General features: G+C 33.6%; 1 protein-coding gene across 1 annotated transcript; it reads right to left on the bottom strand.

Annotated features, from left to right (window-relative positions):
- Nucleotides 1-429: 429 nt before the first annotated feature.
- On the bottom strand, nucleotides 430-3,272 carry LOC132704669 (mediator of RNA polymerase II transcription subunit 17). Its single transcript, XM_060674831.1, has 9 exons — nucleotides 3,087-3,272; nucleotides 2,700-3,022; nucleotides 2,434-2,639; nucleotides 2,232-2,385; nucleotides 1,918-2,180; nucleotides 1,621-1,780; nucleotides 1,274-1,565; nucleotides 893-1,042; nucleotides 430-833 (listed from the first exon to the last, which is right to left on the bottom strand). Exons 1-9 carry the CDS (start codon nucleotides 3,176-3,178, stop codon nucleotides 554-556), a joined length of 1,920 nt encoding a protein of 639 aa, XP_060530814.1. The 5' UTR covers nucleotides 3,179-3,272; the 3' UTR covers nucleotides 430-553.
- Between the last annotated feature and the right edge of the window lie 12,531 nt (nucleotides 3,273-15,803).

Below are 15,803 nucleotides of genomic sequence, written 5' to 3'. Positions count from 1 at the left end.
AAGTATGGATTTAAAAAAATGGTTTCCTATCAACTGCAGGAGTTAGTAGTCAAAAATCTGATACTCCCAGTATATGAGTTTTAATTATATATACATATGTATATATATATATATATATATATATATATATATATATATATATATATATATATATATATATATATATATATATATATATATATATATATATATATATATATATATATATATATAATTGGCAAACGTCAAAATTCAAAGCGTGGGAAACATCTCGGAAAATATCCGATTGCTCGCAAACCCGTGCAGTAAAATCCCGGAAATGTCCCAAGTGGCCCGGATTAGGTATTTTAAAGACGGGAGTAGAAAAAATTATTTTTGACCGAGAGCGTTACTCAAATAAGCCAGTGCTGTTGTAATATATTGTTCTATGTTTATCAGGATAGGTAATAATAAGGCAGCAATATCTGCAGGAGAAGTTATTTAATGGCTAACAATTGTTACAGCTAAATTAATAAATGTTTGCCTTATCTTTTTAATTTATATAAATATAGTTTAAACCCTAATTAATTGTTTTTTAGGAGTTGCTTGTCAAACTGGCCATCAGTAGTTCCATTTTGTGCAGGAAATTCTTTCCTTCCATTTTATCCAATCTCACATCACGGAATTGACCCCCGAGATGTTCCCATTTCCTCTCTGTGACCAGCCGGCTTGGAAAAAAGTCTGTTCTAGGAGAGTGAGCTACTGACACCTGTATTCCACTAGCTTGAGGTTCACACCGTATCGCTATTATTCTGTCTCCTGTAGGAGACGCTAAGAGGCAAGAACTCGCATTACCCAAAGGTTCCACTGGGCCACTACCTATTAACACATGGGGTACATTCAAAGAGTAAACATAAAACCGATTTGTAAATACTTGCCTAAGTGATTTGAGTTCCCTAAAGCCTGCCATCCCATAGTTTTAGCGAGAGCTTGCACCGCCAATATTTGATGTTGATTTATGTGGCAAAAGATTAAATCTCTTAGTTCTTGCGGTTCATAGCTCATGTTCATAACTTTCCCATCCCTAAAAAATCACAACCAAAAGAAAATACATTGTATGGGACCCAAGAAGGAATTGTGTCTAATTTAAGAATTTAAAAAAGAAAATTTTACTGTATGAAGTGTTAGTGCTAGTTCCTACTTAATAAATTTTCTGCAATAAATACCTGTGTGTTCCAAAACATATATTTTTACAAGAACAGAATTAGATTTAATACATTCTTAACCAAAATAGAGAAAAAAAAAAAGAAAATACCTGCAAATACATTTAAGACTTTTTTCGCCCACATGAATAACCAGTGGCGTGCGACACACGGCATCATATCCATGAGTAGAAATGTTGATTTTGACGCACGAGTGAGTTGGGCTGTTCAAAGTGTTCCAATGAGACGAAATTAAAGGATCTTTGAACTCCTTGGCTATCGTGTCCAAAACATATTCCGTGCGCATGCGCATGATGAAGTGCTGAGCCTGTTTGACAATCTGTTCGAGCAAGGTTTCCTGCTTTGTCATCTCGAGCAACTCGTAGCGATCCGCTGCCATTGGGCCTAAAAATCAGAATCAAATTAGTGTTTTCAGAGCTTTTCCCTTGTAATAAATTACCAGCCATCATTCTCTTTTTAGATGGGCCCAAGGGTCCTGTAGCCGGATGAGGGAATGGATGGTGAGTGTTTTTGTGATGAACCTCTCTCAGAAGTTGGTGTAGGGAATGTTCCAAAACATGATCATGTTCACTTTTCGAAGGGGCTGGTTTTTCAAGTTTCTAAATTAAATTTTTTTGATGACATGATACAAGATATTGGCCTAAATATTTTTTATTTTTCCATAGAGGGAAGGGAATATGGAAACAATTACAACTTCCACTTAGAATTGATAAAACTTAGATATTTAAGTTCAAACCTTATCTGCAGTGGTAGAGTGCCTCAGTGCTATGATCAACTGAATCCCAGGCAACACTGTTGCCATAATCTGATTTCCAACGACCATATGTGGAATAGGGGCCTGCAACTGCACAGCTTCTTTTGCCAATTGATTGAACAATTCTTTACAAAACAATACATTCTGTGCCGCTTCTAGTTTTTGTTGCCAATGCATATCTGGATTGGAGGCTGGTGGTCCAGAACCCAGAAGGTTTATGTTTGCTGAACACAAATCTTCTTGGTCTGTGAATTTATTTGAGTCAATTATTCAAAACAGTCAAACTATTGCCTAACCTTTTTGACATAAAACCTCTATGTAAGCAACTCCCTGTAATTCAGAAGGTATAGACACTTTCAATGCACTACTAGGTTTAGATGATGGTGGTCCACTCGGTAATGGACTACTTGGAGGACTATTGGGTTTATCTTCATCTTCAGCTTTTGTAACCTACAAAATGTGTCTTATAATTACAGAATATATCACACTATTGATTACCTCAAATGTTCCAGCTTGAAGATATTTAGATCCCGCAGTCCTGTAACTTAAATCTCCAATAATTGTGTTAGAAACCTTTTTTAATCTCCAATTCTGTCTCAATCGCAGCAATTCAATGTGAAAATCTGGTACTGTTCTATTTCTTGCAGCTTCATTTTGAGATGTTTTCAGTTTTTCTGCTCCTGCCAGTAAAACATTAGCGGCACCTATGAAATGTTTCTCTTAGTACCGAGTATTACAAAATTACAAGTGTTAAAAAATGCCACCTGCCAATGCCTTTTTCCGAGCATAAATTTGAACCATTTGTTTGGTTTCCAAAGGTTCTTGTTGCACAGGATCCAACACCATGTACCGTTTTTCTTTAGCAATGGATAACACATCTGCCAGAACACATATTTCTTGGTGAGCATTTCTTAATTTATTCCTTACAGAATCCCATGGCCACACTGAAGACTGAAAGCCATCTTTACAATCACTTTCAGATTTTGCATCTTCATTCTGCTCTTCCTTCTTTATATCGGCGTCTGTAGTTTTGCTAAAGTCTATTTTTTGGGCATATTTTGCTAAGCTTTCTGACAGTGTCAATGGACTAAAAAAAACAAGTATACGTATTTGTTAATTTCATGGTTGCTCCGACGCCAATATTAACTTACGGCTGGTAGATTTCAACTCCGTCATAACTAATTTCCTGGATTTGATTTTCAATTGGAGCTTCTACTGATATATTCACTCCGTTGAAAGACATTATTTCTTAATTTACTTTCGTCATAAATTTTAAATGAAGTTCATAATTATCTTTTTTAAACGATCTTACTGTTTATTCTAACCTACAAACGAAAATTGACGTCCTTACGTAATCAAGCTGGCTAATAGCTCTGGATAACACGGCCAAAGCGAAATATTGAAAGGCAGATATAATTATCAGCTATTTTTCCCAAATTTGTACATGTAACTCGATACAAACCATTTGTTTTCATAAACTTATAGACTTAACCTTTATCAAAATCTAAATAAAGTCGAAATCACGAAATATGACTCCTTTAAAGTGTAAATATAACCATGACATCCTAGGTATGGTCCAGGAAAAATCTAAGTGCAAAAAATATTCACCAAGCAATTGTATTATCTGTTATTGACGGAACGTTTGTTTCTTCATCACAAGTCAAGTAATTACAGGTGAAAGTTTCGCCTCCCAAATATTTAGTGCCAATGGACAATTTGTTTTGTTTAAAAAACTGTAGGTATTGGAAACTATAACCAAGAAAATTAAAAACTATTACAAATTTAAAAAATATGTATTTCAATATGTCATAATTAATTCTAAATGTAATAGAATTGCACAAAAATTAGTTTTAGAAATTACGTAAATTAATATAATTAGTATATATTGGATTTTATATCCTCATTTCTCTCGTTTCTAGTATTGTAATTGTGGATTTTCCTTATACATCCACAAGTTATTATAATGCTTCGTAAATAATTTTTGGATAAAAATCGGAAATATACCTACATTTTCGTTTTCTCTGGATTCTAGAAGTTGCATTAATTTGATGTCTATATATTTCATACATATTTTAGCATCAATAAATGAATATGTATTCTAATAAGTTGGTCATATAGCATACATTTTTGGAAAACTGGAAAGCATTTGTCTTCAACATGAAAAAAATAATCCCTAAAACTACCTACAAAATGCGTTCCACTCACAATAATTTAGTACGGGTGGAATTTGCAAAACGCAATCCCTTGTGTGAGTGTGTGTGTATGGTTTTTCAATACTATTTATGTTATGGGGAAAAAGAACAATTTTTGTTTTTTAATAGTCTTTAATCTATCACCCCACACAAACCTCAGGGATAGGTATGTAATTCCGTTGCCGCGAAGGGAATTGATTCCAGTAGAATAATAATGCGGATATAATTACCTCTTAAATAAAGTTTGATCCACTAGAAATTTTTGGGACTACACTGTCTAACGAAAGTATTTTTATTCTTTTTTAAACTTATTACTGAGTTCCCATATGGAAAATTGTTTTTTGAACTATTATCCCTTAAAATTGTACTTTTATAGCATTCGATAATTATTGGCAACATCGCTGGAGTTGAAAGTGGTTGTAAAGGGATTTTAGTTAGGTCTTTTTAGAAACAAAAAAAGTACTAATATAACTTACGTTTTTTTTCTACTGCTAAGTATGTCAAAAGTTCGAAAAGATAACAGACTTGTCTTCTGACTATACTGGGAAATATCGAAAACTTCTATACTTGCGAAAACTGAATTTTTTTTTCGTATTTTAAAAACAAAAGTTTCAACCGGGTGAGCGGTTGTGAGATGTAGGATGTGTTTCCTTTTTTCGCAGGGAAAACGAACCAGTGACAGCTCAGTCGAGCCGGCATTGATTTATCGTTCGTATTTGTGTGTTTCACGTAAAAAAGCCCTTCTCGCTAGACTCAGGAGCAAGATTGATGCTTCAGTTTCCATTTGCAATATAGCCACCGAAAGGATCTCATAAAACTCGTGCGGCGTTGTCGTTTTTTCCCTAAATTTTCTATTCGAATAATACTGTAATAATGGCCACACTGAAACATTTTGTTTAAGTTTATATAGTTATTTATAAGTACCTATATACAAAAAAATATCCGAATTTATAGAACTAAGCAAGACTTTTGATGCAATAAGTGTAATTCTAACCAAATGTATTAAATTTTGCTTTACAACCCGTCAGTCAAAACGTTGTAGTGTCCATTAATGCAAACTTTAAAGAATAGGTACTGTGTCAGAAACTGTTAATTAATGAGAATATTCTGAGTGATGTTTTGGAAGGGGTTTTAAACCGATTAGCATATTGACAAGACGTTCATGGTGTACATTTTCAACACCCAATAAAATAATTTCTTCGACATTTTTACTTGCTGGGAATCTAGTAATGGATCTTTTTTTTTGAGTTGCCGTTTTGTCTCCATATCCAATAAAAATTAAAAGTTCAATTCTCTGAATTTGATTTAGACGCTCAAATTCACTTTCTTTACTGACAGAAACATAATTGTAATAATTTAAGAACTTTACTGGTATTAGTTACTTACCTGTTCATTTCAAAATTAAATTACTGTTTTTTATTTTTATGCTCATAAAAAGTAATAGATAGGTATGGCGTATATTACATGAATTATGTTTGAAATTTGACACAGAATTCGAAAATGAATTTAAAAAAATGATGGTCCATTTGAAAATGGGAACTTTATATCGATATCTACTTTTTGACTTACCCTTAATATTTTCTATTTTAGCCGTTCACTGTATAAGGAACAATTATTCGATTAATCGATAAGCTTTTGACTAAAGCAGTTACGGGGTGTACGTTAAAAAATGTTATACCAAAAAAATACGAAAAATATGGCAGATTTGTCAATTTTTGATTAGTCCGAGAATTGTTTTTTTCCCAATATTTGAATGAATATAAATCTGTATTACCGCATCCTCGTAAAACAATCAATTTTCAATCATTCATCGATCATTTTGGTAAGTTTTACAATTGAGATTGATTGATAATAATATGAGCTCCTATTAAAAAAAAACATAGTCAAATGTCGTTAAAGTTATTTAGAAATAAAAGTTATGACCTACTTAAAACAACTAAAAAATAATTAGATTGTTAAAGGTCAAATGCACAACTCCGTAAGTGATATATTATTTGAGGCCTGCATGCTCGTATTGTCGTCATGCTCGTGGTCTTCGGTAGGGACTGGTGGCGAAAAATTAGAATATTTAGTGTATAGGGCACATGGTATGAGCACATGGGATGAGAATTTGGTTTTTAAATCAACAATAACAACAATTTATCCATGGCAAATATCACTTAAAGAAATCTACAGTTGTGCCTAATTTAATCACAAGATAAAAGAACACACAATTGAACTCTTATTCCTAACAACACATTTAGATCATAAACAATCTTTAAAGCCTTTATACCCAAAACAAATGTCAAAATTCACGTCTCTGATAACATCTGCAAATTGGCCTCGTAAGTGACAAGCTCTGTTGAGTTTATAATTCAGATAGTTTATCATTTTTTATGAATATTTTTAAGCTGGACGAAAGATCGGCAGAGAATAATGACACCAGTAACTGACCCAAAATCGTTCGTCATACGACCCAAATAATCAGCTTTTGGAAGTTGTGTTGTTTGAAATGTCTACCATTTGACGTCATCTTACGTATCCTTACCTATGTCTGACAAGAAACTAATAAGTTAATTGCATTAAAAAAAAATACAAATACTTTTTCAAAAAAAATTCAAAAAATATGGGGCAACTACTTGGAATACTCAACAAAAGTTAATGTAAAGTATCATCCACCATACTAGGTGAAAGACGCTTCGCAAATTTCTAGAGTTAATAGGATATTAATTTAGTGTTTCGAGAAACGCTTCTTTCAGAAGATAGTGTTCTGCTAAAAGGCCCAACAAAAAAGTTGTTTTTTAAAATTATTTCTAAAATGCTTTACGATACCTAAATGAATCTGAGCCCATAAATACCTTTGATTTGGCCATAAACGTTACTGAAGCGGGGGTAAAACTTATTTGCCACAACATTTTTTGTGTTAGGATATTTTTAATTTCTTGGACAACAATAATATTTTGTGTTTTGTATAAAAAAGAGTGCTCTTGTTTAAAGTAAAAAATATACTGCTAATATTTCTGATTTATTCGAATCGAAAAGTGCACTTAACAATTGCAATTTGATTTAAATGATTTTAGGGCCAAAATTACATTAAGCAACAAAGTTCTGGAAATGTTAATGTATGTTGTGTTTCAAGACACTTCGATGAAATTTCGATATTTTTGCAAGCCTCTGACCACCAAGATGTTGACATTTTAATATTAGGGGAAAGTGAAGAACCCAACAAAATAACCGTTGGAAAATGCACAACAGATGGCAAATTATTATAATAATTATTTTGTGCAGATAAGACAAATAGATAAATAAAAATGAAATAAATAAAAGCCATTCAATACATATCAAACATATAGCATCTCTAAAAAAAATAGTTTCCCAGGAAAAAACGGCACTGGTGCAAAAACCCATAAAAGATCATGGCTTGAATATTATTAATTCTGTGGCGAATAACATAAAAATCAGTAGTAGTCCCAATATATAAATCAGGCAACAAAACAAAAATTAGTTATTTTCGCCTTATAAGCTTTTAAATACATAAACATATTTAGATAAAAATTTAGGAACCAATTTACCAGCTAAGACTTTGTACATACAGATTTTCTGTGCAGGTCCAATACGAATTTAAGTAGTACACATTTTGTTATTTCTGGTACTTATTGAAGTTTTGTGTAGAATAGGGAATAATGCTTGTTTGAGAAACAACTATGAAGTAAATATAGTGCAAATTTTGAAGTTAAATTTTGTCAGCAGTAACTGTTGTGTATGTTAAATCGTTTCAGAAAAAGTGGTAAAATCAGCGGAGCGTTTTTTGAAACACCCTGTATATTAATGTTATAATAAAATCATTTAAGTGTTAAAAAATATCAAAATCATAGTATATCATTTAACAAGTGTCGTAAGCGAGAACTTAATAAACGCGTGACTTATAGCATATTATGCAACAAGTGCGGTAAACGGCATTTGACTCACGAGTTTATTTGACACGAGCGGAGCGCAGCGGAGCGAGTTTTTAATAAACGAGTGAGTTACAAAGTTTACCGAACTTGTTGCATACTATACTTTTTCTACGACCGTTAGTTTTCGGCTACATTTTCGCAAAACAACACGAATACATTCATTGACATGACCGTCAGAATTGATAAACGTCAAAATTCAAAACGTGGGAAATATCTCCAAAAACATCCGATTGCACCCAAATCCGTGCGGTAACATCCCGGAAATGTCTGAAGTGGCTCGGATTCATGGGAAACGTGATAAAGTGAAGCTTCCCGCACGCTAGATCTCTGGGTAATTAGGTATTTTACAGAAGGGAGTAGATTCGTTTTTTTTAGTTAGAGTTGTTTATATTACAACTAAATTAATTTTCTAAGTTGTTCTCTTTCCATAGATTATGCAGATGTTGTTTTTTAAATTACTCTATTTCTATTTTAAAAGAGCCTAGTCCGCGCATAAATTTTTTATTATTTTCAAAATCGTTTTGAACAATTAACTTCTTAATTATAAGGTTTTGACCACAAAAATGGTCATTGGCCCGACGCCGACGGTGACGCGCCGGTCGTCGCCATCGCCATAGCACGCAAACGGGAAATCTCGTTAAAATTCCCGCAAAAGGCATTTCTACTATTGATTTCGGGAACGCACGACGCCGAATCACACGAATTCCACGAGAATGCTGGAAACTGAATTGGATTCGGTTGGATTTCCGCGAGCAGCCGTAATTTTGACTTCTGTTGGATTGGAGTGTCGTTTTTCGGCGCGGACCAATGACAATACGAGAAATAAACGACGACGGCCAATCCAGGCGCAGCGAGTTTCTCGTATTTAGTTGCAGATCTTATTGCGCGCGGCTACGACTGCCGCCGCCGCCGCCCCCGGTTTCCCGGATTTCTTTTTTCCGATTTTGCCGTTCACAAGATTTCCAAGAAATTTGCGGAACTTTGTTAGTGGTGGTAAAAAACTAACTTTTAACATTTTTTAACAACTGGATTACGTAACCGTTTGTATATCCGGTATTTTATTAAATGTTGGTTATTATACAGGGTTAATAGAAAAGTTGTTATGCGTAATTTGGACCAACGAAACTTTTAACTTATTGCTGTTTCTTGTGTTAAATTTTCTAGCCATAGCCTAAAATTTGCTAAATGGAAACACCTAGTTTTACTTACAGCATCTTGAGTTATATTTGCGTCTTTGTCTTACCTTTCGACACTTGCATATCTTCTTTCTTTTTTTCGCTAACTCCTGTCATCTTTTTTTCGACATGCGATAAAACAGATCCGTATTATCAAAATCGGAGTTTTTGGGTGGATTTTGGATTTTTTATTTTTTTTAAGAGTTTTCCACCACCATTTTTCGATTTTGATTTATTAATTTCAGTTGAAATAAAATCAATACAAGTTGCGTCGACGATATATGGCCTATAAAGCGCCAACGATTGGATGAGATCTAAAAAGGAGATTTTCATATTTATTAAATGTTCTTTGTTCTTATTGTGCATAATACCCCATATACCTCCGCTATTACACGTTCTTACATTATATAATGCTAGGAATATTGACGGGACATTGCTGATAAAATGGTGGATGCTCAATGCATTAGATATTATTTCCGTGTTTTGATATTTTCTTCGAGAGTCGAGGGGATAAATTTTATTTCCTAATGTCAATTTTGTATCAAGTTCTGGAGAACTGTACATGGAAATAATAATCCATATTAAACGAATGCTTTGGCGGTATTGCCAAACCTAACAGAAATTAATCGCAGCTCTGATAATTTCATATGAAACACACACAAAACTGAAAATACATTTCTAAATATTGTATGGTTCTAATTAGTTTAAAAAAAATACACATTTTTTTTGTAAAATAACTTCTTACGCAAATAAAATTCAATATCTACGACTGTGTGCCAGCCAAAAAGAGCTTTTCCTTATAATGGCGGTAGGGCACACAGGGTATCCTAAATATAAAAATTACTAATAATCAAAACTATACTTATATAGTTGCCTATATTAGTTTCATATAATTTTTTATAGGACGCTCAGTGATTATTGGTCTAAGGTCTTTTCTCCAAATATTCATATATTTTGATTAACGGAGGTCTCTCCGTCTGAATTTTTCCAGGGGTTTCCATTGCAATATTCTGATACGGCTGCCTATGGTCCTAGAACTGTGGCTGTTTTTTTTTGTTATTGTTGATGCGAGGTGTCTATTTCCTCAGTACTTATTTTAACTTACTTCGTGACTAGGGCAATTCTTATTTAGTCTGATTTGACTCTGCTTTATTTCAGTTTTGCATTGCTTTGATTGTGTATCCGCAGAATATAAGGTAATATTCAGTATTATGTTTTGACGTATTTTCTGTAGTATAGCAAATGATAAAAAATGCTTTTGTAGTTCGTTTTGTTCGTGTCAGCTTTCATTTGTCAGTCCCTTCTTTTTTTCATTTATTTTTCACACATTTTCATCGGCTCAAAATTTTATGAGTTTGATTTAATTTTTCATATCCACCTTTTCTTCCGCCGAGTGTATTGTTTCTATTATGTAATAAGCGATATTTGTCCAGTGTATCGTATTATCGATATTTCAGTCACGATTTTGTGTATATAGAAGCGGAGCGAGTATTTCATAAACAAGTGTCTGAAGGAGTTTATAAACGTGTTGCATATCATACTTTTTTCTACAGCTGTCAAAAAATGTTGACTTTTTTTAATGGTTGTCAGTGTGGGAAATACGTCAATGCGTGAAGTATTTGACGAACCGTGCGAAAAACTTGGTAAGTTGACAAAAAACAGTAACAACATGGTATTTCGTTACGTTCTAATGGAAACTAATGTTTTGAGAAGCGAGTCATATTAAGTTGACAAAATTCCGTCGTAGACGAGCGACAAGTTTTACATTGACTAAAAAAGGATTTGAATGCGTATCGCTTTAATTAGTGGCAAGTGCAGAACGTTAACATTTCACGTTTCACAGCAAATATGGCCGCTGATAAAGGCCTCGAGCGGCGGCGGCAACGGTGACGGCAATTGCACGGTCACATTATTGATATTCTACTTTCGGTCTGGTTCACGTAATCCTCCACTACCCACCTCCACTCCGCCACCTTCTTCTCCTTAGCTTCCCCTGCTCTGCCACCCCGTCGTCGCGGAACGGAACTCCTTCGTTTGAATTATAATATCTCATAAAAACGTCAATAAAACGAAAATGTTTCTTTCACACTGAGCTGAGTGACTTTCTATAGAGTGTGTCGATGTATATGAAGCTTATACGATACTTGTCAATACTGTATTTGCACTATGTACAAAGTAACATTATTTACAAGTGAAAAATCTTTTTAAAATAACGTTTTTTTGTAGTATACTAATAATAACACTAGTGAATCACAATTTACTGGTCTAAAAAACAATCAGACTGAATGATATTATTTGACACCAACACTGACGCTCTTAATTAATCATCCTCTTAATAATCCTTTTCTTTTTTCAAAGTACACCTCTGATGTCTTAAATTTTTTGAATTCATTAATTGAATTTCATCAATATGCTGACGATAATATTTATTTTTCATTTCCTGCCAGTAAAGTATACAAAGCAATTAAAATGATAAATGAAGACTTAGGAATTATTTCAGGTAAACTCTATAATAGCTTCTTGTTTAAAGAAAATTTGAATGATACTCCATTCAAGATAACTGATTCGTGTAGAAACCTAGAACTCATTTTTGATTCAGACATGAGATTTTCAACATTTTTCTCCATTTGTAAAAAGAACCGATGGCAAATTAAGATTACTGCCTTATTACTGCAACTGTCCGGATGGCTCACTTTAAGCGAGAGATACAATTTGGCAACTCTTATTTTTAAGCTTCGATCATGTGGAGGTCTCGAATATTTTGCAAAAAAAATCATTACGCAACTCTGAAATTCACATCTTCCTACGTGCCTTCTACTGCCTTGTACCAGGGATCCTTTAGTTAGAATGTCCTCAGTGTCTTCAACTCTCTACCGCTCGACGTCAGATCAGTTCTAAATATTACGATCCTTAAAAATAAATGAAGAAATCATCTTCTGAACTGTCACAATCTGAAATATAATAAAGACATTTTTATTTATCGAATACAGAAAAAGGAAAAAAAAATAAGAAAAAAGGAAAAAAAAAGAACTAACGAAAGGCAGTTAAATGGGAAGAATAAGTTTATAAGCAATATAAAAAATATATAAAGATGTATAATAATGCCACATAACAAAATTACAAATAAAGATTCCAAATAGATAGATTTTAACTTAGTGATCGGTTTTTGTTGTGAAAAATGGGTTACATAAGCTTTGATTATTTTTTTACTTAAAATCAAAAATAAAAATATTATTAAACTTATCACACAAAAATCTGAGACAAGCATTCTGAAGACGTAGAAGGATGACTTCGTTCTTTTGAAGCAAAGCAGGTCAGTAGAGGAAATAGTGGACGGTATTAGAGAAATGATCAGTTATAATTTGTATTATATTGTATTGTATTTAATAGTTATTTGGCTAACTAGTGTAAACATCACAATTAAAGTTATAAAGGCAAACTATTTAGCTGCAGATAAGGAAGTATGCTGTAAAATGTATAAGTACTGACAGAAACTGTATGCATGGAAGTTGGATTTTAGGTTTCGGATAATGCACTTTTTTTATGGGAGCACTTTGTAACATTCACCGTGAATATAAAACAAATTGAGAATATCGGCATTTGAGTATTCTTCCATATTACATTTAAACTTTTACTATGTTACTAACAATCGTCGACATACACAATTATTCATGTCATGTTTGACAACAGAACGCAATTGTTTTTCCATAACCAAGTATGCGAAGGGAAAATCTTCAGCCAAACAAATAGGATACAATCCAAAAACCTAATTATTTCGAATATGGTAACGGTAACGGTAATATGGTAACGCTAATACAGTTTGATAAAGAAATAAATTCTGGGCTTAAAGTTATAGGGCGTCCCATTAAAAAAAGAGTTTAGCAACTTTCAAAGTGTTAATGTTTACAGTCAATTTTTGGACACCCCGTATAAAAGTAGACAAGAACAATAACAAAAACTTAAACTTCTTCTTTCTCTTTTGCGCTTATTTCATGAGAAAAAGAGGTGTCTCGTTGCGAAGTTTAAATTTAATTTTAGTCGAAATTTCTCTGCAGTCATTCCTTTAAGTTTTCTACGTTCAATGTAAGCATCTTATTATTGAACAGGAGTGTACTATATAATTTTTTTAGTCAGCTGAGATCATTACACTTCTCAGATATTTTCGGCCTTATAAATTTTATATCTCATATTTGACTTATCTTTTTGTAGTTGTAGGAAATGAACCTTGCGATTCTTTATAGGCAAAATATTCTTTTTTTTTGGCCACTTCGTAAGTGCTACTCCGTTCTGCTTTGAAATCCATACATTTTCTCTGCTATTTGGTTGTTGGAATTTTGGCATAGCCTTCTTATATGTTCACCTCTGCTCAAAGAAAAAGTTTAATATAAAATTATAGATTCCTCACCTTTCTGTACACCTGACGCGCTATTTCCGAAAAGCCACTCGACTCCGTCTCTGCACTTAAAGAGACAAATAAAAGCTGGCGGACGGGCGCTAGGCGTATTCTCTCCGACGATGGGTGGCGGCGGATGCTAAAGGCGGCAGCTTTGCCGCCCCCGGGTTGAGATATCGACCGTTGGCGGCGGCAGCGACGAAGGAGGCGGCAAGCGCCGTGCCGCTGCTGACTTGCAGTCGTTGTGTTCCGAGTCCGGGAAGACGATGGAGAGGACATTAGCCGGAGAGACAGATGCTCTGCCAGAGTTAAGGCGGGATCTGGGTAGTATGTTTAACCAGATTGCCAGACCACTGGAAAACTTGAAGCTTCGAGTTTCCTAATTAAATAGATTAATAAAAAGGCGCTTTTAGTTTCTATAACTAGAAGTATTACATTGCTTGGAATTTTATAATTTTCTTTTATTTTATTAATGTTGCCTTTATTTGTGGAAAAAAAAAAACAGCCCACGTTCTCGATGGAATGAAATTGAAAGTATCTATTCATATCAAACAAACTTTAGACACCTGGATGGGATAAGTGTCTAAAGTTTGTTTGATATGAATAGATAGTTTCAATTTCATTCCATCGAGAACGTGGGCTGTTTTTTTTCCCACAAATAAAGGCAACAAATAATTCGCATGTTAGCTGCTATAGTCGCACAGATATTTAGAATCGGCAATAATCCGAGTTACCTTAGATAATAATTTGTTAATTGGTTTGTCGCAATAACTTGATCTGGGATATTTTAAAAAAAGTAAACCCGCATAATAAAAATGGGGACGCTAAACATTTAAAGTTTTTTATTGAATGTTGTCTTTCTCACAACTCAAACAACATTTTAGGACGGAGAACAAGTGGTTGAAATATTGACATCTATTTTCGAGACACCCTGTATACACGAGAGATCATTCGTTTATCGATGATTCGTCTCACAGATAATAATCCGGTCCGGAAATTATATATAATTATACATTTAGCTGAGAGCATTCGTTAAATCTTTTTATTAGGTTTTTTTATTCGTGGATGGCTATCGCATTTATGTCTGTCTGTTCGATTAGCCATCCCAAATTCGTCAAATTAGTCGATATTATTTTTCACCCTTTTCTTTTTGCTCCGGTCAGATTGCTGTAGGTGACTGCATAATGATTCTTCGGGGTAAACGAGAAATTTTGACAAACATATTTTGAAACATATCGCAATGCGAAAAAATCTGTTTTTTAGATAAGACGTAAAAAAACAGTAACAAATAACAAATTAAATAAATTGCGTTCGGTTCGGAGAAAATATGGTCCACAAAATTAAACATTTTGACAGATGTTTTTATTTTAAAAACTGATTTTATATAATTTTAGTAGGCTGATTTCAAAAATTCTATTCATTTATTTCACGTAAGGTTTCTTTGCAAATATTAAAGGAAAAAAAAAGATATTTCTAAAATAATATATTTTTTTATTCAGAAAAAAGTCGAATCCTAGCAAAAAAAAATGTGAAAAATAAATTTACTCAGACTTATTTGAGTGAAATCTTGGTCTTTTTGCCAGAAAGCTGCGTTGTCCGGACATTCGGCTGTGTGTTTTTAAGGGCATATCTCGTTTTAACATCCAGCAGTAGTGCGCCATCATCGTTATCTGCCTTGGTATCGCCTTTCCATTTCCTTAATGTCCTAGTGAAACCTCTCTCCCTGTACTTTTAACTGCGCCAAGATTTTCAGAAAAGTAGATCAAGTGTGAAAACAATAAATGCACTTTCAAACGCATATTGCAACCTAGACGATGAAAGTGTTGTAACATTTTGAACAATATTTTGGTAGATTTCGTCCTTAGAGTTCTCAAAAGAAGTTACAGTTTGCCCTTGCGACATAAATACCACAGACATAACAGAAGTTATTTGGATTGTTCACGCTATGTTCTAGAACACTAGAAATACGCAACAACGAACCGCGAACACAGTTACGCAACGACCAATACAACCAAATTGAGCATAAACAGGTTACAACGCTGTATTGACGCTTTTGCGCCAACTCTGTTCCTTTGCAGAGAAATCTAATACTGTCTAGTCAATCAATCATTCATTCAATCAATCGATTCATTTAAAAATCATGCCTAATATGGAACAAACATGTTCATGTCAT

This window comes from Cylas formicarius, unplaced genomic scaffold, assembly GCF_029955315.1.
Source record: "Cylas formicarius isolate icCylForm1 unplaced genomic scaffold, icCylForm1.1 PGA_scaffold_7__23_contigs__length_41026272, whole genome shotgun sequence".
Taxonomy (NCBI): domain Eukaryota; kingdom Metazoa; phylum Arthropoda; class Insecta; order Coleoptera; family Brentidae; genus Cylas; species Cylas formicarius.
The sequence above is the reverse complement of the archived record's forward strand: the minus strand, read 5'-3'. Positions and strand labels throughout refer to the sequence as shown.

Bases quoted from the DNA above. Each gene is read 5' to 3' on its own strand.
- LOC132704669 (XM_060674831.1), bottom strand. From the start codon at position 3,178: ATGTCTTTCAACGGAGTGAATATATCAGTAGAAGCTCCAATTGAAAAT. The intron at 1,566-1,620 runs GTAATTTATTAC...TCTGATTTTTAG, and splicing joins TAAAAAGAGAATGATGGCTG to GCCCAATGGCAGCGGATCGC. The intron at 834-892 runs GTATTTACAAAT...GTTAATAGGTAG, and splicing joins AACTCAAATCACTTAGGCAA to TGGCCCAGTGGAACCTTTGG.